Genomic DNA, 25,577 nt, shown 5'->3' on the forward strand with positions numbered 1-25,577 from the left:
GTCGACAGCCGTATGCTAGCAGATACTGACTGTATGCTAGCAGATACTGTTGTTACAAGAATTCATGAACTGCAATAGCAGCATAGGTTTTAAAACTTTAATAGAGGTAAGAACAGACGACAGCCACCAATCTAAACAACACAGTAACGTTGGTAATAATCCCTTTCAGATATCAGCTGACAGCCAAATCGTTGTTAATATCTTTGTGTGACAAATATTAAGCTACGTAGCGTTAGCTTCAGCTGGGAGGAATCTGGGCATTTTATTAGATTAACATTTAATGACCTAACCGCTAAAGTGCTTTTCGGATGTCTGCTGGACAACAGTGCATGCTACATGATGTGTTGCCGTTTGTTGTTTACTGCTTGATCCCACCAAGTTAGGTGGCAGTGGTTAGCAAGCTAATGTTAGCTGACAAGCTAGTACTTCAACGTCCAGTTGGCTTAATACTGATCAGTGTGAGCAAATGTCAATATGATATATGATACTCAGATAATCAATTGATGCAAGCCCATAAGATGTTGGCAATGCAAACTGATAATGCACGTTCATTTTAAACGTATTACTCGGTCTGATTATGGGAAAATAACTTCTTAAATAAAAACTGTATACTTACATTCATAACCTGTTCATTATAAAAAGGGTGTGGGACAAAGGCACGAAATCTTGAAAAACAGGTCAGACTATTATCTGTTTCTTATCTTTTCTTTTATTCAAACAATACAGAATATTAATAGCCTTGTTTTTATAATAATCAATTGACGATTGTGGCTCCACAAGCCAGTGCACTCCTAGGGCCAGTCCTAAGTTTGGTCACAGAGGACATCTGGCATAAAATCCTTTACCAAATCAAACATACAGATTTTGAAGGATGAGATTTCCATATTGGATTGGTCGGGGAGTCTGGGTTAACAAGAACTACCTCTGGTGCTGTTGACCAGCAGGGTACAGGTAAAAACTGTGTGCTGGAGAGGGGGGAAGGCATATTCAGTACAGCGAGAAAGAAGGAATGACAGGAGTGTGGAGGTGAGGAATTTAAATGTTGGAACTATGACTGGTAAAGGGAGAGTGCTGGCTGGATACATTGTACAAAGGATGCTGATTATGGACCTACCAGGTGGGGAAAAAGGAAGAACACAGGGACAATTCGTGGATGTAGTGAAGGAGGACATGCAAAGAGTTGGTTTGACGAAGGAAAAAGCTAGGAATACAGAGAGATGGAAGCAGATAATCTGCTCTAAAGGGAGCAGCTGAAAAAAGAAGACAAATACTCATTAAATATATATGTCTTTTAACTGTGGTTATCTTCTCAGACTTAATCATGTCTCAGGTGGAGAAGAAGGCAGGGCTGCTGAGGAGGACGTCATCCTCTAAAAAGCCCTTGAAAGAGAAGGTGGTCCTCATGTATGATGAGATTTTTGCAGTGAGTATCATAGAAAGTCAAACAATGTCGATGTTGAGAGTTTTGAGAAATGCATTATGTTCAAGTGCTAACAATGTCATTTCTGCTTGATTTAGAAAGAAGACCCAGCAAAAAATAACCCTCGTTTCTGGGATGAGCTGTTTCTTATGAAGGTAAGGAGAAAGAAGTGTGCTGCATAACAGGAAATCTCTCACAGTGCACTCTGTGGTTATGTGAAGCTGCAGCAGTGATGTGATGCACATAGTTTAAAGAATGCATACTTTAGAAAAGAGGAAGTACTGATGCTCAAATCAAATACACTGCAACCAAATACTGCAGAGATAAGGACTTTTGAAGATTGCCAGGCAGTATAATTTGCATTTATTGTGATACTTCTCTACTATGAATGGTTAGGCTATTGCTTTTTTAACAGGAGAGTAGTCTGAGATTTTGAAGTGAATCTTTTATATGACTTATGCACCCTTAACGTTTAATTCTCCTTGCCTTTCACTCAACACTTTTATCTTTTTTACCCGCAGGTGAACCTAGAGTACCTGGAGTCAAAGTTGGAGAGTGTGGATGGGGAGGACGTCCAGCGCATTCAAGACAACATCAACTCTCTGTTTCACCACTGCGTTCAGGCTCTGGGAGAGGAGCACCAGATCAAAGTGGTCAATGCCCTGCAGGTAACTGTCACCTGGATTTTCAACTGCGTGCACATTGTGTATATAATCATCACATTAGGAGCAATCTAAGTATGTTGATCAGGCTGTTAGCTTCTTTTGACTGATAAATTATGTTAGCTTGACTCCATATTTTTATTTTATAATATCATTTCACAAAAATGTGGAAATGTGTGTTGTGGTTTTTAAAAAATAAAAAATATTTAGGTTAATGGCATTCTATAATGAGTGTGTTGATATGCATAGAGGTGTTATGATTGCAGTTTATAATAACTACAGTATTAAAGCTTAACCCTGTTAAATAATGAAACATACTAAAACTATTTTTCTCCTTGATGCAGTAACAGCGACAATATCATCCCATGACTGTTGTTGTCTCATGCAGGATTTATGGACCTGCATCAGTATTGCTTTTTAGGTCTTTTTCTATTCAGAGTGAAGTTTAAGTATGCAACCAATGCAGAAGTACCCACCTGCAGTGCCCTTAAAAAAACAACACAGTGTAGCCTGGTGGCACTGACATTATGTAGCAGTTGAATGCTGATTGGTTGAAAAGCTGGGTTAAACAGAAAAGGGAGCAATAGCAGAGTTCACCATAAACACCATCAAGCATGGAAAAAAAATCCAAAATCAAAACAGCACACTCAAAAAGCCCATAGATCTGTCACAACACAGCAGAGTCATTACCGTGTAGTATGACTTCTGTCTATCAAAACTCAAATATATAGTACATATTTACCTGATGTTCCACACCTTTGAGGCATCTCCCCTTGCTGTAAATCTTCGAAAATCTGCATAACATTTAAAAATTACCAATGCAAAATGATGTGGGGTGCTTTACAGACGTGCCGATTCATGAAACATGTGTTAAGCAGCCCATGTGTCCTCCTTTACTTCCAGACTCTCTGTGCACTTTTCCGAGGGGTCCACCAGAAGAACAAGTCTGCGTCCGGGTTTGATATTATCAACATGCTCATGGGGTTTGATAAGGCTGAGCAAAGGATGAAGGTATGTTAGACTCTAAACCAAAATAGAAAGAAATAGAAATAGAAAGGAAATTGAGTGAAGTCGATTAGTAAATAAAGATGTAAAGGGAAAGATGGGTTGAGTTGTTGCTTTTTTTTTACTCATTCATACACTTCCTTTTGTTTGTGTCTCCTGCAGGACCTGATGGAGAGACTGGACAGCCTTCTCTGTGGAGACAGCTCAGAGAGTCTCAAGAGCCTTTGCCTCAAACTGTTGCTGTGTTTGGTGACGGTGAGATGGAGCATGTATGATAATTATCATTTGATATGCTTGTTCTGCTGTTACACAAAATGTTACAGCTGTTGAAATATTGTGTTACAGGTAACAGACAATATTAGCCAGAACACTATACTAGAATATGTGATGATCAATAGCATCTTTGAAGCCATTCTTCAGGTAAATCATTTGAATAGAAAATATAATTCTGTGGTTTTCAGTTATATTTTGAAATTGTCTCTCAGCTCTGGTCTATTCATCTTTGCTCTCTGTTTGTTTCCTGCTCAGATTCTGTCAGATGCATCCAGCAGAGGGCAGCATGGTTATGATGCTGTGGTGCTTCTGGCTCTCCTGGTGAACTATAGAAAATATGAGGTCTGTTTGATGTGCATATGCTGACTTTTGACTGTGCTAGCGTTTCTTCATATAAAGCTTTTTCTACAATAGTCATGAACTCCAGTATAAGACCCATGTGAGACTGAACCGGGTTGTGTATCCAAAAGCAAAGATCAACCTCCTGTTCTCTGACGAATCTCCTTCTGGAAACTGATATGTATCTTCTGCTGTAAAGTCTAAAAATGAGAAGATATGTTAAAGGCAATTATTAGTCTCTAAACACCGCAACAGTAGAGAATAATAGGTAAAAATAACTAAGAGGAAGAAAATAACTCGGGCGTTTTAAATCATGTTTCCAGAATATTAATGGTGCCACACTCTAATTAGTTAAGCCAATGTGGATGAGGGGTAAAACAGTGTCTTCATGCATCATCAGGGTGACTTTACCGGCTGACTGTTTCTATTTGTAGTCTTACTGGGATGCCATCTTGGGTGCATCGGGGACAAAAAGAATAATATTCCAGCATCCATTTTCTGCACTTGGTATAGAGTTTAAAAACATTATTTTTTGTACCAAAGCCCTTCTTGACGCCATATTTTCACCCTCTAGAAAGAAAAATAACCTTCAAAAAGGATGATGTATTTTTATTTGCATTTCTGAACATTGCATTGCTTAGCCTGACCAGTTAAATGTTGCAGGTTGTTAGTGTATATACTGGGTAGGAGGCTCTTGAGTTAGTAAGTTATAATAAATAAAGAATGGTCTTTCATGGTCTTTAATAATAAAGTATTTACTTTTCCTTTTCTGTTATAGTCTGTGAATCCATACATTGTAAAGCTCTCCATTGTGGATGATGAACCAACACTAGATGTAAGTATGCTGTCACTAGCTGTTGTAATTGCAGAATAATAAATAGCCAGCCTGATGTAGGTGGTCTTTACATCAGACAGATAATCAAAGCTTTCACTGACACCTTGAATGTTTTTCTTTTCCAGGGAATGGGTATGGTTGTCCACCAAGCTCTGACAGAATATAACAGGTGCGATTTAAAACTTCCATCTGTCAAAAAGGTGTTTTTAATGATGCAGTACATAGTGTGCTGAGAGTGTTGGTACCATCAGTTTAGTTTGATGTATCCTGCAAATGTTCTATTTCTATTCTCCTTAAAAGAAAACAGGCCTTCATAGCTTTAGTTATTTATATCTGACAGCTTTCTTTGGGAGTCTGTAATGTTTTTTGGATGAGGAAAGGTTCAGATATTAAAATGCTGTGTGTGAAGGAGGTCTTGTCTGTCTGCGTGCATAGACAGACACATCAAAATGATGGATGGTGGCTCAATGCACTTCATTGTTTTTGTGTATAAACTGATTGCCCGTAGATAATAAACTGCAGAGAGCAAAAGGAGGTGTTAGGTAAATGTGTGTTAGGTTAGGCATGGCTGTTTTTATTGCTCTCTTTTGTGGCTTACCTGCCTTTCATTAATTTGTCATTCACTCCTCTTTTTTTGTTCTTTCTACTTTCTGTCCATCTGGTCTTTTTCTCTTTTTAGGCAGTACAAAGACAAAGAGGAGGAGAACCAGGGTGGCTTCTTCTCTACCCTCACTAGTATGGTGGGCAGCATGTTTATAGCAGATGCTGATGAGAAGCTCTCCGTACAGTAAGTGCAAAGCTGTTTCACTTCCTACATCAGACAGATTCATTGTTCTTTATACTCAAGTTAAAAGTAACAGGACAGAATTAGAGTACGAATGAACAGGTTGGCTGAAATACTATAAACAGAAGGAAGACACTCAGATATTAATAAGTTTAACCCAGTATTTACTGTTATATTTACAATGTGTTACATATAGTTTTTAATATCTTTAAGTCCATTTGTCAGAACCTCAGTTTCATTAATAAAAACAAGATTTATCTGGTAGAATTTTAGATATCTCGCCATGTTATTTCATCATTTAGATGCATGGACTTGCATGGAATTAAATCACTATTTTTGCCCATCAGTCCACATCCAGTAAGCCATAATAACACAGGAGCATTTGATTGTGGCCTTTGTCTAAACCACTTAGACAAAGGTACTATAATTTTGCTTTTGCTCCATTTGCATCCATTTTTCAGGTGATGAGTAGACCGAGTGCTCCTCTGAAATAGTGCTTGTGTCATCAGATTAGACGATTTGTTTCATTCATTCATTCATTCATTCATTTATTTGTTCATTTTCAGGCACAACAAATACCTATATTGAACATAAAATGCACAAAACAAAAAACAAAAATTGCCTGAAAAAGGAGTGGGACGAAGAAAACTTATTAAATCCCACCCCTATACTCACTCATCAACAAAAAAAACAATAAACTTCCCGCAGCTACGCCCATCATTGCATACAGATGTTTGCTCTTGCTTTGTTGCTCATTTTCAGTTCCATATTAGAACCTTGCAAGACTTAAAGTCTTTGTATTATACTGGACTTTAGTTTAGCATTTCAGTTAATGCTGTCTCTGAAATAAGTTCCATTCCAAGCCATCTTCGTTCTCATTGGATGCCCCTTGCAAACAGAACATTTTTACAACAGGTGGGTGGGGCTTCTGGGCTCGCAGACATAGATGTGTGCTTAAGATGTCCATAGTAGGTATACACGCTCTCTGTGACATCATACCGATCTAAAAGTAGAAAAACATTGTGAAACTGAGTGTTGAGATCAGTCTGATATATATAGTCAGCTGCTGTATAATTCTCTCAGTCACTTCAGTCTTGCTAGTTTACCACCAAGGCCTGATGCTTTGTCCTCCTTCAGGAGGTTCTCTGATCTCTCCGTTAGGGTTAGGGGTCGGGGTTTTTCTTACACCTTTTTTACTTTACTATTTAGTTTGAGTTTTGAGTTAATGCTGAACTGAAGGAAAAGTTTTGTTTCAGATTTCTTGCATCTCACAGGTTTTGGGCTGCTGTGCTTGTGGGTTTATAAATCATTTGTACGCTTCTTCTGGTCTATTCCTCACTACAGCTTTACAGCAGATGTTGTAGGAAGTTTATTGGACTTCTTGGCTTGGTATATAATCACTTTTTCACTGTGAGTTATTTAGTCTAGACTGACGGGGAAAAATATATAGCAGTAGACAATATAACTTTTATATGGTATGATGTTTTTGAAGAAAGTAGAAGATAAAAACTGTTGCATTGTTTAGTACAGACAGTTTGGCTCAGGCCAACTAACTTAATATGTTTAAAACTGCAGTCAAATACTTGTGTTCATAATCAGTATACTCACTGTTGTTTTACATGACTAATGTCCCAATTTCTATCAACATAAAAATGGACAATGCATTACGAGGGAATTTGGGAAATGATTTATTATTCTGTTCAAACATTGTGCAGTAGTTAATGACACAGAAAATTAAAAAAGTGACCTGCTGATGCGTGAAGCCGTTGTTAAGAAACTTTGAGCAGCAGAGTGCTTTTCCAGTTGTTCCTTGAGCTTGACTGGATCAAAGGCTGGAACGCTCAGTCCACTATTTTGTAAAATTTGGATATTTATCCAATAAAAAAAGTGTTCTCTCTAACTTAACTTTCATTTCAAGGACAAATGAGGCGATTCTGCTGGCACTCTATGAGGCTGTGCATCTCAACCGCAACTTCATCACTGTCTTGGCACAGGTAACATACAACACTTTTTTGTGTTCTTCTATGCTCACAGCTTTTGGATGTTAGAGGTCAAGTAAAAGTTATTCCACCCCTTAGTTTTTCTGTAATTTTGTGTGTTGATGCCTTTTGGCCTGCACTGTAACTCACAGAAAGTTGGTAAGAAACTACCTTGTCTTCATTTATAATTTAATTTAAAGAGATATTACAGGTGGTCCTCACGCTAAGCAAAGGTCCTCAGGTCCAAAAGTTCCTGAGGTTCTCAGACTGCAATGAGAATTCAGAAAACTTTGAGTTTTATGATTTAATCTTTAGCAAACCTTATCATTTACCTCCTCTCGAGGTTGAAATCTTTTTAATCTTAAATCTTCTGCTACACATGGTATCTGTGAGATGATTTGCCAATAACGACCGATGCGCAGACCAGTGGTTAAGAGTAGAAGCGGAAACAGGCATCACTTTTTATGTATAAGTGGGCACAGGAAAAACTGTTTTATCATGAGGAGACCTTTGAAAGAACCAGGCCCGGGGAAGGACAGCCATGTGTTGTGAGTGAAACAGAAGAGAGAAAAAAAAAGACTATAGAGAGAAAATACTAACTATGGGAGTTAATTACATGCATTTGTCATATATAAAGGCTTCGGAAGTGAAAAGATTGGAGTTGCTTGCAATTTAATGTGTTTTGCTCTTTTAGTATAAATGACTTGATAAGAGTAAAGCGTTTGAGCTAACGACCTAAATAAGGATAAGATGGCAGCCTCAGGACCAGCTCACAAATGTGTTGCTTTTTTGCAGTGTTGTGCTTATTTGCATATTTCAGGGTAAATGAAGAGATTAGGTGAATGATTAGTGCATCGTTCTGTAGATGTTTCACTCTCCTAAACGTAATCTGTCTCTACTACTCGTCTTGTTTTCTCACTGACTCAGCTTTTCTTTACATTATGAGACTCTAGGCAAGGTTAATCACTGTTAATGAGGTGTTTTTATGTGTGTCATGTCTTTCCACAGAGCCATCCCGAGATCGACATTGCCGCCACACCTACCACCACTACTCCAACCACCCCTACGACGCCACTTGGCACAACGCCGCCCTCCCTTGACAGTAAGCCGTACACTTAATATTTTGATTCAGACACGCGTAGACCCAGAAAAGCTTACATGATGTCAGGGGCATTAATCATTGGTTTCGGAGGGCAACTCTCACTGGCTTTATATCACTGTTTGGGAGCACATTTTAAAGTTTCTAGAAAGAATATTTGTTGACCGCAGTAGTCAGTCAACAGACCGTTTTAAAGGCGTTGTCTGGAGGTTGAAAATTGATTGAATAGACTCAGTTACAGGATTCGGTTTTTTAACCTAAAAAACTGTAACCTTGTCTTCTTTGATATAACAAAAAATGACCCTTCAAAGCACCTGAATAGGCCGAGAGCACTGCAAAGGTCTCTAAAGCTGTGGAGCGTTAATGGTCTCTGCTTCTTTGCGTCCATTTAATCGTAACTTTTAATATGCATTTTTAAACACTCCCTTTGAATCTGGCAGCTTTTGTTCACGTTTGCTTTTAAACACTCAAAAGCAAAGAGGCAGAAATAAAAAATACAGTTTGTGCTCTTTACCTGATAGAATTGAGTTCCTAATACACACTCGATTTATTACACCTTAATAAGTGAATTATTAATGCTACTTCAGCTGCTTACTAATCTCACTTTGAAAAGGAGTTCATAGCTCCCACTTCAGCTTTTGTGGATGGTGTATGTTGATGCTGGCACATTGAAAAGCAGCTCATTTGGCATACACATGTGCTGTAACTGTTAAAAGGTACATGTTTCTATCTCTGGATAACTTCAAACCCAAGAGCCATTTTCTATATAAAATATTAACCTCCAGCTTCAAATACAAATGAGAGTTTCACATGCAGTGTGCATCATGAAAAGTTGAGAGAGCGTCAGCCCTGAGGTCTTTTGTGTGGAACATACATGTGCCTTGTAATCACATGTCAGGAATATGCATTTCCTTCTACAGTCGAGCCTCACACGATAGATGGTGTGAAATCTTTTTGGTTTTTTTGGTGGTATGCCTGCTGTGTGCTGAGGAAGAAGGAAACACAGGAGGGTTTTGTGGGGTGGAGGGACATGACCAGCTCATCATTTAACCATGAGTCAAGCTGTATGTTTCAGAGAGCAGAGATTTTTAAATGGATGAAAATGCTTGTCTAGACTGCACAGTTAAATACAGTAGCTACAGTAATGGCAAAAACACATTACTTTTTGTGCGTGAATGAACACTCCGTTTACCCAAACAAGTTAGCTGCTGTTTTATCCCAAAAGGCTGAGTCTGTTCATCTGGACGTAGCAATTTCAGTGGGAGAAACGTTTTGTCACTCATCCAAGTGATTTCTTCAGTCTCAGCTGACTGCAGGATTCCCCAACCATATAAACAGTACATTTGCACAATGACTGAAACCAACCCACTGAATGAACAGTTGGGCTGTGAGGTCAAACAGCTACGTCCAGATGAACAGAATCAACCTTTTGGGATTAACTTACCTGGATGATTGAGCATGCATCAAGACAGCTGTTGTTTCAGTGTCATGCTGTTGTTAATGGTGGCTTTAAGATGGGCTCAGGTTTCATGGAGAGTCATAATTTAAAGACTGGGACTAACTTCAAAATTTCTTTTTTTGCAACTCTTTTGTTTTCTGGATTCAGAGTAAATCTGAAAACAAGGAAATTAGTTTGACTGTGTGTGTGTGTTTTTTTTTTTTTTTTTTACCCTAGTGATGATGTTTATCTGTACTGTCATTTCTACATTTGCATTATAGTGATGAGCAACCCAGAACTGCCTCTGGATCCCAACCTGCAGACCAGCAACCTTCTCATCACCTTCCTCAAGTATGCTTCCATTGTAATGCAGGATACAAAAGGTAACAAAAAGATTTAAATCCTCTTTCTCTTGGTCTCTGCTACTCTACCTTCTTATAATCATTCATTCTGGTAATTTTAATTTCATCTTTGTCCTAAAGTGCCCCCCCAAATTATTAAACTGTTATAGCTGTCATCATGTTGTGGGTTGTTTATGTTTAGTCCTTTTATCTGTTATTGTTTTCAAAGATGAGCACCGACTCAACAGCGCCAGACTGTGCCTGATTATTCTCACCTGCATAGCCGAGGTATGAGAACCTACCGTCCTGCAACAAATGCCACCGACCACATTCTCCATCAACCTGACCATCTTTGTTTTTAATCCTTCCCTGTACGATAGGACCAGTATGCTGATGCCTTTCTTCATGATGACAATATGAACTTCAGAGTCAGTCTCCATCGAATGGTGAGTTCATGGCCGTGTGAGTGACACTCAGTGAGGACAGAAGTAATTACAAGGTGCGATCCGAAAGTCCAGCCTGTTTCTGTTATGCGTGATTAGCGTACATCATGGTCATTTCCATGAACAGGTGTGAGAAGTAACTTTCCTGAGTCAGGATTTTGTGTGACAGTGCACGGTCAACACTGGGATCTGCGTTAGACAGGTGTGGACATTTGTCATTTGTATGGTCTCTGTGAATAGCCCAGTGTTAATGTAATAAACCTGCACTGTCAGTGGAAGATGTTTCACTCTAAGGGGACACATCAGGTCAGGATGGTGACCCAGGCCGTGATCATCACTCTTTTGATTGTTCCCGGGGGTTGAAAACTGAATTCATTCCCTAGGATCAGACTTTTTACTGCATGTTCTATTATAACATCTTGCAGCACAGATGAATCTAAATGTTACACAGTGGCACAGTGAATTGTACGCTTTAAAAATGTGCGCTGGTTCGTTTCCCCCTACTAAGATATTTTTAACTCCCTACTTGTCTTCCCTCGCCTGATATTACTCCATCTGATTGCTTCCTCTTGTGCATCAAAGATAGTTAGATAGAAAGAATGGAGCATTTCAAGTGTGGACACTGGGTGTGGTATATGGTGTCTGCAGTTGGTTGGAGGTATCAACTGTTTTAGTTTTGTCAACTGAAACATATAATCAGCTCTTGAGTGAATCTCGTTCTGTAGCTAAACTCAGACTCCATCATTTTGGACTTCAGCTGGCGGCTGTAGACCTTGTTCTTCTCTGCAGCCTCTGTGAGCTCAGAATAGCAGTGCATGGAAAAATTGCCCACTGCTACAGATTCTGGTTAGTGTGGCCCTCTTGCTCACTGATCTCCAGACCAGAAGGAGGACTGCTGACAGTTCAAAACAGTAGAATTGGAGTACCTCCCACAAATCCTCTTTGTGAAAACAGCTAAATGAAATTGACATATAGCACAAAAGCAACCTGGCCAGTGAGATATCTGGCAAAACATGAGATAGGCAGTGACTGAACTCCGACACTAAGATGGAAGGAATAGAGTTGCAAATAAAGTTACTCTCTTAAAAGTTGTACTTTGAAGGATTACATACCCGTGCAGATGCTGTCAGTTTCTGACTGTGACTGTTATTTAGTGTCTGCTGATTATCTGTTCTGTGTCACTTAACAATAAATAACATACAGCTGTAAAAACTGTTTCCAAAACTGCAAAGTAGGCTTGTCTTGTACAGTTGTAATTATTAAAATTACAGAGTATCTGTGCATATTAACATATTTTTCTATTTCTATATTTTTCAGCCTATGAGGCACAGGAAAAAAGCAGTGGACAAGAACATCCCGTCACGGCCGCTGGTGTGCGCTGTTCTAGGTAAGAAGAGTGTTTTAACACTTGTTTACTATGGATTCAAATCAGCAATGATATCTGTTAGCTGTAAGGCCTAACTTCTGAGTTTTAAACCTCATTATTATGCAATCAAAGGTCATGCATTTTAACAGTTATCTTTTGTGCAGATCTGATGGTGGAGTTTATTGTTACTCACATGATGAAGGATTTCCCCATGGATTTATACCTGTGAGAACACATTAAATTACACATATATCATTATGACTCATCCATCATCAAATCGATTCAATCAGAGTTTCTTGTCTTATTTCCTGTGCAGGCGCTGTGTGCAGATCATCCACAAACTCCTTTGTTACCAAAAGAAATGTAGAATCAGATTACACTACACCTGGAGAGAGCTTTGGTCAGGTAATGATACCTCATCTTCTCGCTTATGTACTGTTTGTCAGAAAAAAAGCCCCATTCAGATAGGATTTATTTCTCAGGGTGAAATAAGGTGAATTTAATGAAATGCCTGCTGTTTTTTTATATATCACAGGTTATCTCATAATTTAAATCCCAGTGTCCTTGTATTTTAGAGTCAATCTCAGCTTTTCCATTTTCATCCCAGTTTTTGTGAATTAGTGAGCTGATAATACCATTTAGCTCAAAGCACAGTCCCTCAAAGCTCTGAAGAACAATTTCCAATTTATGACCTTTTCACAGAAATAAGTAGATACGTTTTAGATAGTAGATAAGTACACCCTTACTGCTTTTAGAGTTTAGAAGGTAAGTAGCACCCAGGTGCTGCTAATCAAATGCACTTGATTGTTGATCATTTGCAAGCATGACCACCTCTATAACAGCAGAAGTTTGAGGTATTTGCTTGCATGGCGCATTCAGGTGTGTTAACACAATACCGCAGTCTTTCCACGAATGAACGTTCAAGTAGATTTAACCCAAGATCATCTGAGACTCTACACGCCTCAGCATGTAGCATGTTAATGTTCATGACAGTGCAGCTGGAAAAAACTGTGCAAATATGGATTATTCAGAGGGATTGCCAGGAGAAATGGTGACGTGGCGTCTGTTGGATCTGAACAAAGATTTTAAGACTTCTGGAACAATGTTCTTTGGAGAGAACAGATTAAAGTGGGGATGTTTGGTCGTAATTCGCAACACCACAGCATGTCAGCACAAATACCTCATACCAACTGTCAGCATGGTGGTGGAGGGATGATGATATTGGTTTGTTTTGCAGGGACAGGACCTGGGCACCTTGCGGTTGTTGAGTAACCATAAACTCCTTTGTATAAAACAGTATTCATACTCTAGAGTCAAATGTAGGGACTTCTGCCCAACAGTTAAACATTTTGGTTCATGAAACGGGACAATGATCTCAAGCAAGGAGCAAATCTACAACAGAATGGCTTAAAAAAGAAGAGTCAAGGCAGTGCAGTTGCAGTGACTCATTCAAAGTCCAGACTTCAACACAACTGAAATACTGTGGTGGGAGCTTAAGAGAACTGTGCATAAACAAATGCCCACAAACCTCACTGAACCAAACCAAGTTTGCAAAGAAGAGTGGGCCAAAATTGCTCCACAGTGATTTGAGAGATGGATAAAGTCAAACTGAAAATGAATTTGAAGTTAAATTTGAAGTTATTGCAGCTTAAGGTGGGTTTACAAGCTATTGAATCATTGGGTGTATTTACTTAGAGTCCTGTGAAAAGTTCTTTTTCACATGACTGTTGATGTATATACCAGAAAATAAGTAAATGCTCAACAGGTTACTTTTAACCTAGGTTTAAATGACCTGAGAGACAACATATGACTAATTTAAAATGTTTGATTTGCTAAATATATATCACCTCACGAGCTGAGCAAATAGTTCCTGCTTTTGCAAAACAAACACAATTTTCTTCTAAAGTGTTGTTTTGTAAATGTACTGCATCACTGAAACCAGATAATGAGTCTCTAAAGAAAGCACAATCCATCCTCGTGGCCTTGTTTTCAGCCTGGTCAACAAACAATAGGATAACATTTCAGCTTGTAATGGCCTCATCGCGCTGTGTCTCATTAGAATACAGATTCATCTAATCAGACCAATAATCAGCTTAATTCCCTGAATAACCCCGACTCTCTTTTCCTGGTGGAGATAATAGCGTACCATGAAATGACACTGGAGAGAAAAATGAATTCGATTGTTTGTCTTCTTTTAGCATGTTGCTGTGCCAACTCGTGTTGGAGCTTTTTTTGTGCGTGCACATTTTGGTTCTTCTCGTGGGATTGTTTGCCTCAATAAAAGCCCGTGAAGAGGCTAGATTTGGTGTTGAAAGACCCCCCCTCCTGTGATTCCATTATCTACCTTAATAAAGCTGCACACTAAGGAAAGCAGTCTGCTGCCATATGCCTGTGCTGCTAGACGATTAGCAACACTCCTCTGTATTTCATTAATGCAAGCATGTCTCCCTCTGCATTAGCTCTCATCAACCTGCTGAAGTTCCTGCTGTCAAATGAGACCACACTGCTGGCCAAGCACAACATCTTTCATCTGGCCTTGCTGGTGAGAATCATACACTGTTAAAAAAAAAACACATGGAGGCACAGGACCAGACCACAAACCACAGTGAGGATTGGTTTAATAGAGATGCTGTATGTGTGAGAGTTAGTAAGAAGACAGATTCTAGTAGTGGCGCTTCAACCACGAATCTAAACAAATTTTATGTTTGTCCAAGGAGATTAAAAGCACCAAACGGATGTGGTGTAAATGTAATTTTCCTTTATAAATCCTCTTTTTGGTTTATTTTTCTCTTGTTGGGTACTTTCTATAAATGTAATGCTCAGCTAATCCTAGTGTGTGTCACTTTATCCAGGTAGTAAACCTGTTCAACATGTTCATAACTTACGGCGACACATTCCTGCCCACCTCCAACAGCTACGACGAGCTGTACTACGAAATCGTACGAATGCATCAGGTCTTCGACAACCTCTACTGCATGGGTATGTAACCTCATGCTTGAGTTTTTAATTGATTTCTTTTAAAGCATTCCTGAACTATTTAATACGCACAGCCATCTTTATACAGCCTTAATCCTAAAAAGGATTTTTGTGTATTTCTGTCATTCTGCTTTCCAGTTTTGAGAGTTTCAACTAACACAGGCCAGTGGAAGGAGGCAGCCAGTAAAGTCACACATGCCCTTGTCAATGTTCGGTAATCACACAGCCACACACCCGCACTCACACTCTTTACTCTGATTTCTGTATCCTAAGAAGGAGAAATGAGTCATACTGGATTGAAGGGAGCTGAAAGTGAGCGAAGTCTTCAGAGCCGTAATTTGGGTTCTCTACCATCTGACTTTTTTTAGTCCACTAGGCCCCTCTATTTTATAAATTTTTAAGCTTTTATCTCCTTCACCCCAACCTCACACAGATATTGTACTTGGTCTCTTCCTCAAATCTTTTCCCTGTAATCTCCCTTTCCTCCTCCATCTTCTCTGGGGAGATGATCCTCTGAGGTCACCCTGGCTCGAAGGCCCCAGAGGGCAGCCGTATGAACAGGATAGTCCTAGAGGATTTAGCAAATGCAGTGGGCTCCTGATAGAACAGCATCCCTGTGTAAAAAGGCAATCAGAAGAGCTGAAGTGAAGGCTGGGAGTATAACAGGAGTAAATGTTGAAAGAATGGATGAATAAATACACGAAGACAGAATTCTAAAGATTCACAGAAGATGGTCTTATAATGAACTTAAATGAAAGGACCAAACCCATTTTACTCAGTTTGTTTTTTCCACTATAGGCTGGCTTCCCATACATAAATGACAGCAGAATTACCACTGCCGAGAATCCTCTGCATGTTTGTCACTATAATCTGTTTGATATATGACGCAGCCAAAGCCAGTACAAAATAAGCCATTCAATCTCTCAGCTGTGCTTAGTGCATCAACTCATACTTGAGCTTTAAAGCAGTTTGTTTCTCGGAAATAAATGCTAATGATGGAGAAGATTGCCTCTGAATTTAGATTTGATTCCCTGGTGTATCCAAACAATATAAAGGAGACAGTGACATGTATCAGAGGTGACTTTTCTGTTAACAGACACGTTTTGTCAAAAAATACAAATTTCAGATATTTAAACCTTTAATATAATTTAATTATCAATTATTATTTGAACCTAAATAAGATGTTGTTCCACATATCATAGCCAAATGTATTTGGACATCCTTGCTTTCAGCAGATTTCAGACAACTTGTCAAGGATATCAGGTTTGATCCTTGTAGCCTATATGCCGATTATATCTATTGAACTGGGGCCAAGAGGCACAGCTGTTCTTCCTCAGCTATGTATTTCCATTCTGAGCTGCCCTTGATAAAATCTGGAGGATGCATCACACAAACATGCTTTTCTTGACATAACTCAGATAGACTGTGGCAGGAGTTACCTCTTAAATCATCCAAAACATTTTGTTTTCTCCCATCTTTGAACCTCTTTTGCATTGGTCATTTTTAATCTGGGACAACATCGGACGGGTTGCAGTGTGGCCAGTGTCATAGTACATTTAGACTGGCACTGTTTCTTTGTTTTGGGTCACGACTCTGTTTCAACTTTTTGTACTATTAGTTTAGAAAGATTCTTCCACATTAAACCATCTAATTTATTTTTCCCCATGTCCCAGACAGTGGAACAAGTGTGGAATATTTGTTTGATTGTAGCTCATAATTGCTGCCTGCTGTGCTAGTCCTGCCTCTTTAGTCCTTCAGCTCTGGATCTCCACCTGGCACTCAAGCTCACAGCTGCTGTAGCAGGTGGAGAACTGGTTTATGTGGCGCTACACAGAACTCGCCAAGGCTTCAGACAAGGGCTAAGATCAGCAGCTGCAGTGCATGATGATGAAGTTGGAGTTAATCTGCAGGATAAGAAACTTGCTATAGAGCAGCTCAGTTATGTACTGTAACAAAGTATTAGGTGGATAAAACAGTTAGAGACAGAAGTTGAATTATTAAGTCATTCAACAAACATACACATACATGCGCATGGATATCCCCTTTATCTCCCATTTCTTATTTAAAAAGTTTTTTGCGTTTTTCTTCCAGGGCCATAATCAACCACTTCAACCCCAAGATTGAGTCATACGCTGCAGTGAACCACATATCTCAGCTGTCAGAAGAGCAGGTAAACACTTTGCCTGACTAAAAGTTGCATGTGAATAAAAATGAACTTCCATATCGTCTCGGGGCCATTTGGGCTGAACTCCAGTGACATGTCACTCTTGTTCTTTCAGAAGAAAATCTTCTGAATTTCTCAGTAAACAATGAACTAGGCTGAAGTGTTTGAGGAAAAGCTCACTGAGTTTTGTTTTGGGGGGAAAAAAGCCTATTCATCAAGACGTAGTTACAGCAGTGTGGCAGAAATGAATGACTCAAACATTGGTTATGGTGATGAGACGCACAGAAAAGCAGTTGTTATCACACACATCGCTGAGCTTCAGACTCATCATGGCAGATTCAGGGAAACATTACACTGAAAGGCAGGCTTGAGTTATTCTCATTTGAGATTTTATTGTACATAAAATACAGCAAATGTTGCCATTTCTCTGGTGTCTGCAGCTGCTCTTGTAGAAATAATGACAATTTTTCCACATAGTTTGCAAACACAAACAGAGTGTGGATCGAGTCATTAAGCAGAAGCGCTGGGCGACTTTTGAAACAGTAATTTTTGGAAATACGTGAGCCGGGACTGGAAGGAGGCTGAACTGATATGAGCTCTATAAGTTCCATTTAAGACTCGTGTGAAGTCTTTCGCGATGGAAAACAGCAGGAAAAAAAACTTTGGTTTTTTTTGTACTTGATAAGAATTGATGGATTTGGTCATTATTCTCTCCAATTACCTCTCTGCTTTTATCTACTAGATTTATTCACAACAAAGAGGAAAGCCAGAAGGTAACTCAGGTGTCAATGAGCTGCGGCTGGTTTTATGTTATTTTTCACCTTTGGTATTAACAGCCTTTTCGTTAGATGCAAGGGTTGAACAGCAAAGATTGGGTTGAAGCTGCGGTTGCCTAGGGCTGTTCGATATAACGAGATAACGATATAAAAACTATCGTTTCATTTTACGCTATCGTTTGTTCCGTGGTGTCGCAAAATAAACTGTTTACGGTAATATTTTTTCATCGTTTTGATGGTCACTGTAGTGGCTATATTAATTTCTTAAAGTTCTCTCTTTCTTTTATATTTAATATAACCACACTACAGACGGACAAGCACCTGTTTTTATGCTTTGTCGTTAGCAACAACGACGGTAACACCATCGCGTGTCCGCTTGTTTATGTTCCACATAAACCTTTCAAAATAAAGCTCAAGATCCTGTTGAGACTTTTCAAAATAAACTGAATCACGTGAAAGAGCAGATTATTTACGGATTAGAAGTAAAAAGGAGCCGCCAGGTGCTAAAAAATAAACCTTAGACTCAAGCGTTAGAACAGGCTTTTCCCCGCAGCACGCCGTGTAATAAATACTCACAAAGAAAACGGCGGCCGTTACAACTTATGTCTAAAAATGTGTAGTTTCATGCATCGGTTAAAACACTCGACTCCAGCTACATGACGCGCAGCTGGAAACACTTCCCGCAAGTCGAGCTGGCCGAGATTCACAGAATTTACAGAAAATGTTACATTTTTGTGATTTATATCGTTATCGGACGATAGAATTCTTATATCGGGATATGAGATTTTGGTCATATCACACAGCCCTACGGTTGCCTTTCTTAAAGTCCATAAAATAGGCATTTCAGATCAGTGATTCTCAGCTGACCATAGGTGTGGATGTGATTGTGTTTGGTTGTCTGTCTGTATTTGTTAGCTCTGTAGTGGACTGTCGACCTGAAAAGTCAGTTGATTGTTTTTAAGAGCTGACAATTTCCAGCTGTCCACTACGGTTAAATTGATACAGATAGAGGAAAGCTGGAAATGTTTAAAAATGATTTTCTTTAGAGTAACGCTGGAAAAAAACCCTTTTACTTGTCTTCTCCTAATTTTAGGCTTTAACTGCTTTTGTACACATGTGGCTGGCTTGGCTTAAGCACAACACATCACGTCTCAGCTGTCCAAAACACGTTTCTGCGTTGTAAATGAATGAACTGCAGAGCAGTGTGAACACATGAACACGCGCTGACAGTGAGAGGCTGAAGATGCCAAGACCTGTCCAAACCTTCTGACTCAGCTTTGTCATAAGGACATTGTGCAGACCTCTGCAGGATACTGTTTAAAACATTATAAAAGGCCATTAATATAATTTTATGTGTTTTTATGTTTTAAGATTAATGCCCATTGTGCTTTCTCTGCACAAAGTAATTACAATTTGTAACTCAAATCTGGAGGAAAGAACATGGTCACTATTGGGATTAATAGTTCGGTTAGTGTGTTTATGCCGGCTGAATAATTACTCTGGTTGTAAATTACAAGATCAGCCACAGCCAGGGCAGCATTTCAGTAGCTGTATGCAGCCGGTGACTCACATATATGCAGCAGAACAGAGATAAAGAAAGCAGGAACACATGACATCTATAGAGTCAGCTCTTTACTTTTCTCTTGTCTGCTTCTGTCCCTTGCTCTTTGTTTTTCAGTGAACTGAAAGAAACTTTGAATTTTGATCCCTCAGTCTTTTGGCATACTGTCCTAAACACACATACACACACACCAACACACACAAACCCCCTGCTCTCCAGCCCTCTGGAGCGACTTCACTCTCTACAGTGACACCAGAAGACGGATGGCCTCCAGAGACACGCAGCATTGAAACAAGCTGCTGTACGCTCTGTTCCTCACACAAAGTACGAAACTGGACTACAATACTAGAGTTAAAACACATTAAAAACCTGCTTTTTAGTCCATGCATCAAGATAAAGACAGTGACAACTGCGTGCACACAATCGTATCTGCTTAGACACTGAAACAGTTGCACAAGCAACAACCCCTTCTAACAACCTCATACACTTTCCTTTAATTCCCCCTTTTTCCTTTACTTTATATCAACATTTTTGCTTCTGAACAGTTTGTTATATCTTTTGGTTTTTTTCTTCTTTACTTTTTCTTTTTGCATTAGTTTGGTTGACTATTCAAACCTACCACCGCTTTTTCATACAGAGAGGAGGGAGATGGAGAGGGAGGGAGCGAGAGAGAGATATGGGTATGAATTTTTCATCAGTGTACCACCAGAGGTTGAAGTAAAAACAACAGCACTTTTTATTCACAAGCAGAGTCGTAGATTTATTAGAGAACGCTCTTCAGGTCTCAGCCTTTAATAAGTCTAAAAATGTTGATTCAGCTGGATAGTAAATAAGCTGCCATGGCTAAAAGAGAATTATGTTATGTATAAATGAAATAAGACCTAAATGTAAGTTAACATATGGGTGTTTAATGTATGAGTGTTCATGTTTGTGGAGCCTTTCTGAGAAGCATGACAAAGTGCAGCTCATGTTCTTTGCTGTGAATTTTTCATGCCGTGTGGAGTCTTTCTGGAGCATTAATAAAAAAAAAAATGAAAAAGGTCTGCTTAGTGGCTATTTCACAGCTGAAAGGTGTGGAGAATCTCTGTATAATTACCTCTGATTTTAGCCAGTCTTCTTATCTCAGCTGGACATTAGCTGAGGCAACTCTTTCCTCTGCATACGTAACCACAGTTTATACACACTAGTGACGATTCTGCATTATTCGTAGCCTGAAACTTTCATTGTGAAAATGCTTTTAATCCGTGAGTCTTAACAGTCCGCTCAACAACAAAGTAATTAAGCAGCTGCAGTTGAATAAGCCTGTTAGAGTCCCAACTGAAGGCGCGGACAGCACTGAGAAAGTGGGACAGAAGAAATAAAACTTAAATTAAGTGAAATCCGTCAATAAAACCTCATTTTTCTAAATGACACGTGAAACGGTTCATTACAGTGAGGCACATTATCGCTGGAAAAAGTCGGAGAGGAACCAAATGTTACGTTGCAACTCTGAAACACTACTTGATCCCTCATAAATAAAAGTGTGGGAATAAAGTATTTAACACTAATTAATTTTTGACTGCTCTGTAACCATTCCCAGTGTTCGCTGTACAATGCAAAAACCAGTTGAGAGAATCACATGAGACTTAATTTCATTTTGTGTTTGTCTGATCTTTTTGTAAGGTGTTGGAGGTGGTACGGTCCAACTATGACACACTGACCCTCAAACTGCAGGATGGCCTGGACCAGTTTGAGAGATACTCTGAGCAGCCCAAAGAGGCTGCTTTCTTCAAGGAGCTGGTAAGAGAGAGGGAGGGTGGTTTGTTTTGAGTGTTCAGGGTTTTATACACTCCATTTGAACTCTTTCTCAAGTGCATCCAGTCTAATGTTTGACTCAAGCAGCGTTTCACTCAGAATGATCAAAAATCTGTCTCTCAGGAGTGTTAGAAACATTTTCTCAGATTTTACTGTGTTTTTTTTAAGGAAGACCATTACTTGCCAGCTTGTTTCATTATAAAATTAATGGAGAAAGTACAAGACACGAGGCAGAAGTAGCAGAAAAGGTGCACTTTGACACAACAGCTAGAAGGTAGAGGGTGATTGCTCAGCGCACTATTAGTGAGGTTTTAATTTCTGTTTTTTAGACAAGAGGCAATTATAAAGTTTCAGGACTCCCATCAAAAAATTAAGCATCTTGCCTGATGTAAACAGGGCCAATCTCCTCTTCAAGGTATCTTCTTGCGTACCTTTTGACCACTTCCAGTACAGTTATTATATTGCTCTGTGAATGCCTCATTCTGTGCTCTTGCGAGCCTCTGCGACACACACACTGGATCTAATTTCATTTTGGGGAAATACCAAAAGGAGGCTAAGCGATCTGCGTGCACTGAATGTCGTCCCTCAGATTCCTCAGGATGTTGCAGTATAATTTAACATTGTTAGTGCTACCTTGCTGATCAGATTCACGGTGCACAGCTTGTGCATGCTAAAGGGAAAACAAACATACTACAGCTCCTGCTTCACCTCGCCCAGTGCACCGCTTCTGGGATTGGAAACTGTGAAGCCTTCAGAGGACTGCAGTTCTGATAATCCTCCATGTTAGACTTGGGTGGAAAGAAAAGTTTATGCCTGTTTTGTGCAGCAGTTGAGGTCTGTGTGAAAATATCTGGCAAATGCAGGTGGTCAGAACACACCTTCCATGGAGTGGTACCAAAATCCTCCCAATTATTGAAGATAGTTAGTGGGGTTAGGTTAATTGGTGAATCTAAATTGCACAGTACATAAGTGTGTTAGACTGGTGTAGCCTGCCTCTCACCCTATCGTAGCTGGGATAGGCTCCAACCTCACGCAGCCCTGAATTGGATAAGTGGAAGAAAATGAATGGATGATGTATTTATTGTCAGTGCCATAAATTAATTTGTCGCTGTCGTTAACGTGTTGATGAAGAGAGGTTGTTGTGAGTGGAGTGAGATGTTTTACACAAACATAAAGCCTTGTAATAAATGTGCGTGTCCCCAGGTGCGCTCCATCAGCCTGAATGTGAGGAAGAACGTCTCCCTGAACACGCTGAGTCAGGACGTCCTGCTCAAAGAGTTCTCCACCATCTCCTGAGAAACACCCACACTCCCTTCAACACGGATGTGTAAATATAGTTTAACACATGCAACAGAAACGATAACAATCCTGGATGGTTCTTTCCATAAATCATTTCTCATCTTCAGTGTCCTGTGAACTGGATCGGGGGATCCTGCAGAGACACTTAAAGGCTGGATGCACCTTAAGGACAGGCCTGAAAACTCTCCAGACTTTGCTCCTTGTGCTTGTTCATGTTCGTGCTGATTTGAAGAAGTGCCCATATTGCACTGGTCCCTCACGTGCAATCAGCAGTATTGGCTGGACTGTTAACTGACACTTAAAAGTTTTGATTATGGTAGTAAAACAAAGTATTTCAGTCCTCTGGTGTCTAATCACATTTTCTGAATCATCTGTTTAGCAGTTTGTCCTTCACGACATTAGTGATGGTGATGCTGAGCCGTTTTGAGTTTGGTGAATCTTACTGTACTCTTGAATTAGAGCATTAGCCTTTTCTTTTCCGATCAGTGCTCGTTGCGCGAGTATTAAATTCATTCTCTACATGTTCAAGATTGAATTTGAGTATTTTTATGTACTTACTTGCTGAGGGGATAGAGCAAGCTGAGGATGCTTTGAAGTGACGGAAAGCTTTTTATTTTTGTTTTTGATGAGAGCCAATACTAACACTCACTACTGTTACTCACGTCTCCATTATTTTAACAAATGACCTGAATGTGTTTGACGTGAGCTGTTATCATTTAGAAGAAAAACTGTTTATTAATGAAACAAAATGAGCTGTAATGTCATCATGGCTGTTGTGTCTCTGGCACACACAAGGTCTTTAGTGAGAATAGTCTCATGCGTATGCGCTCTTGAACTCACTTTTCTTCTTTCAGAACAGTTGAACTTATATTTTTGAAAGTTGATCTGAATTATGCAATTTCTTTACCTGAAAGGTCTTCTTTCTTTCCTTCACCTCTAACCTCTGTTGGTATATTTATGTTTCTTTTTTAAATAAAGATTGGTTTCCTACTATATCAGTGATTCCTCTTGACTGTTTTCACACATCGTTGAGGATCTGTGACGTTGGTCGCATTGCCGAAGTGCTAACTGATGAAAGAAACATTGAATTGTAGGGGACAGAATTCATGTCACCTGCAAGAAATATGAAATGTGAATGATTAAAAAAAAAGAAACCAGGAAAAATTAATGGTTCTTTCAGAGTATTTGATATATTTACTGCACTCTGCTGGGACAAACTAGCAGTGTATGAATTTATGTAGAAGGTATGACATCATCTTTATACACACATTTTTCAAAATAAAAAATAATAATAAAAATCCCTGTAAATCCAGCTTAGAGGATTGTGAGATACTTTATGAAATGAGAACAGCAGCTGCAATAAATATATCAGACTGAATGCAACGATCCTGATGTATGATTGTAGTTGCAACATGATAATCAGTCAGAGAGATGCAATGTGATTCTGGGTCTCACATGTACCAGGCCTGTTATTCTAAACTGTGGGAACAAGTCTGTGAAAATGAGACACACACCTGATTATATAATGAGAATGTAAAATGTGTTTTGTTGCAACAGCAGAGATGTGGAAGTAGTTCATTAAAAACAAAAAATCAATAGTCTGCTGCTGAATAAACGTATTATCAGGTCATAGTTGGTGAGAAAGTGGAAACTTTCCTGCTCCAGTCTCGCTGTTCCGCCTTTTACCCTTCTTGCCCCTTCATGTTGTGAAACTAATTAGCCAGTATCTCTGATAAACTTTGTCCTCCAGCTACTTCCTAATGATGTCTGCACCCTGAGGCTCGCACAAACAACACCAGCTAAGTCTTTTGTTTCTCAAAGTAACCTAAATCTTTGGATGGAGAAAAAAAAATGCAAGCAGAGGTCAGAGAGGAGGATGGTAGAAATTGTGATAAAGGGAATAAACTGACGCTGAGAAGGTGCAGGAAATAATCTGGATGCACAGTGAGGGCAGAAGTCTGACTTTATTGGCAGCTGGCTTGCAGAAGTCCAGACGAATCAATAAAGGTAGTGCTTGACTTGCTTTCTTAAAACTTCTCTCCCCTGCTGCTGGAAGTTAGTTTCACACCAGGCAAGAAACAGACATGATCCTTCTGTCAGGAGATTCCTGATTGTTTTCCTTTTTCCTTCATCATCATCCAACTCATAGCATAAGAAGTCTGTGAATACATCTTGAGGGCTTGTATTACTTATTATTGTGTTTGACTGCTTCTGGTAGCTCAGATGACGCCATTGTGGGAAAGGGGTTCCTATCAACTGTGTTAATTAATCACAAATTTATTTAGGCACACGGACTGTGTGCCTTTTTTCTGCAGGACTCCTTTAAAACAAAAGATGTAATCAATCTGATACCAAGCTAACTCCGAGTTAATACGCAGCCTCTGGCTCTGCTGTTTGGTTTGACTTGTATGGCATTAAAGCTGCTTGCTGGTTGTCTTTGCTCCTAAATCAGATGTGACTTGTTTACTGAATTCACACACAGTGCACACAAAAGTTCAGTGTACACAGCATACATAACACATAGGCAAATTATAGCTACTCTGGACCATCTTAATGCAGCCCACAAAGTCCCTAGTGGAATTACTTACAGTGACTCTGCACTTCTGTTCGATCTTAATTACAATGCAGTGTGTTTCATCAGTGACTTGTGCAGCGGTGCACATCAGAGAACTAGTAAGCTGTAGTGATATTGTCCTCATAACCTGCAATCAGGTTTTAGGTAAACTCTGTGGCATTAGCATGCTGTATCTGAGTAATGATGGCACTGTGGAAACAGGAAATGTTGCTCGCCCCTGTTATTCATGTTGAGCATTTTCAGGTTTGTTTGTGTTTAGGGCCGGTTAGAATAGAAAGGAAAGTGACTGTTGCCTCAAAACGCATAAATATTGCATCACATTTGGGCCTAAAATTGAAAACTATTGAGTTGATTTGTATGAGTGGAAGTTAAAATAGAAAGAAGCACTTACCATTAATAATTAACACCAAGCAGTTAAAGAGTCACAGCTACCTTTGAGGAGACGATG

General features: G+C 39.4%; 1 protein-coding gene across 2 annotated transcripts; it reads left to right on the forward strand.

The window, feature by feature from the left end:
* armh3 (armadillo like helical domain containing 3) lies at positions 1 to 23,549 on the forward strand. Of its 2 annotated transcripts, XM_086296648.1 has the most exons (26): positions 1 to 106; positions 1,314 to 1,423; positions 1,519 to 1,575; positions 1,942 to 2,088; positions 2,986 to 3,093; positions 3,250 to 3,342; positions 3,433 to 3,507; positions 3,616 to 3,702; positions 4,478 to 4,534; positions 4,660 to 4,703; positions 5,214 to 5,321; positions 7,237 to 7,312; positions 8,306 to 8,399; positions 10,116 to 10,217; positions 10,405 to 10,463; positions 10,556 to 10,621; positions 11,936 to 12,005; positions 12,149 to 12,209; positions 12,301 to 12,389; positions 14,444 to 14,526; positions 14,837 to 14,963; positions 15,099 to 15,174; positions 17,052 to 17,130; positions 21,124 to 21,240; positions 22,459 to 22,582; positions 22,662 to 23,549. In XM_086296648.1, exons 2-25 carry the CDS (start codon positions 1,322 to 1,324, stop codon positions 22,549 to 22,551), a joined length of 2,070 nt encoding a protein of 689 aa, XP_086152774.1. In that variant the 5' UTR covers positions 1 to 106; positions 1,314 to 1,321; the 3' UTR covers positions 22,552 to 22,582; positions 22,662 to 23,549. The 2 variants fall into 2 exon arrangements, with proteins under 2 accessions (XP_086152774.1, XP_086152773.1); XM_086296647.1 differs by having other exon boundaries at positions 22,459 to 23,549.
* Positions 23,550 to 25,577: the final 2,028 nt, after the last annotated feature.

The sequence above is a fragment of the Aulonocara sp. 'chitande type north' Nkhata Bay genome, linkage group LG6, assembly GCF_057382095.1.
Source record: "Aulonocara sp. 'chitande type north' Nkhata Bay isolate Kocher_YH1m ecotype deep benthic linkage group LG6, A_spYH_male_GT1.1, whole genome shotgun sequence".
Lineage (NCBI taxonomy): Eukaryota > Metazoa > Chordata > Actinopteri > Cichliformes > Cichlidae > Aulonocara > Aulonocara sp. 'chitande type north' Nkhata Bay.

Coding starts and splice junctions, on each gene's coding strand:
- armh3 (XM_086296647.1), top strand. CDS start 1,322: ATGTCTCAGGTGGAGAAGAAGGCAGGGCTGCTGAGGAGGACGTCATCC. Junction 5,322..7,236: donor GATGAGAAGCTCTCCGTACA/GTAAGTGCAAAG, acceptor TTTCATTTCAAG/GACAAATGAGGCGATTCTGC. Junction 12,006..12,148: donor GCTGGTGTGCGCTGTTCTAG/GTAAGAAGAGTG, acceptor TCTTTTGTGCAG/ATCTGATGGTGGAGTTTATT.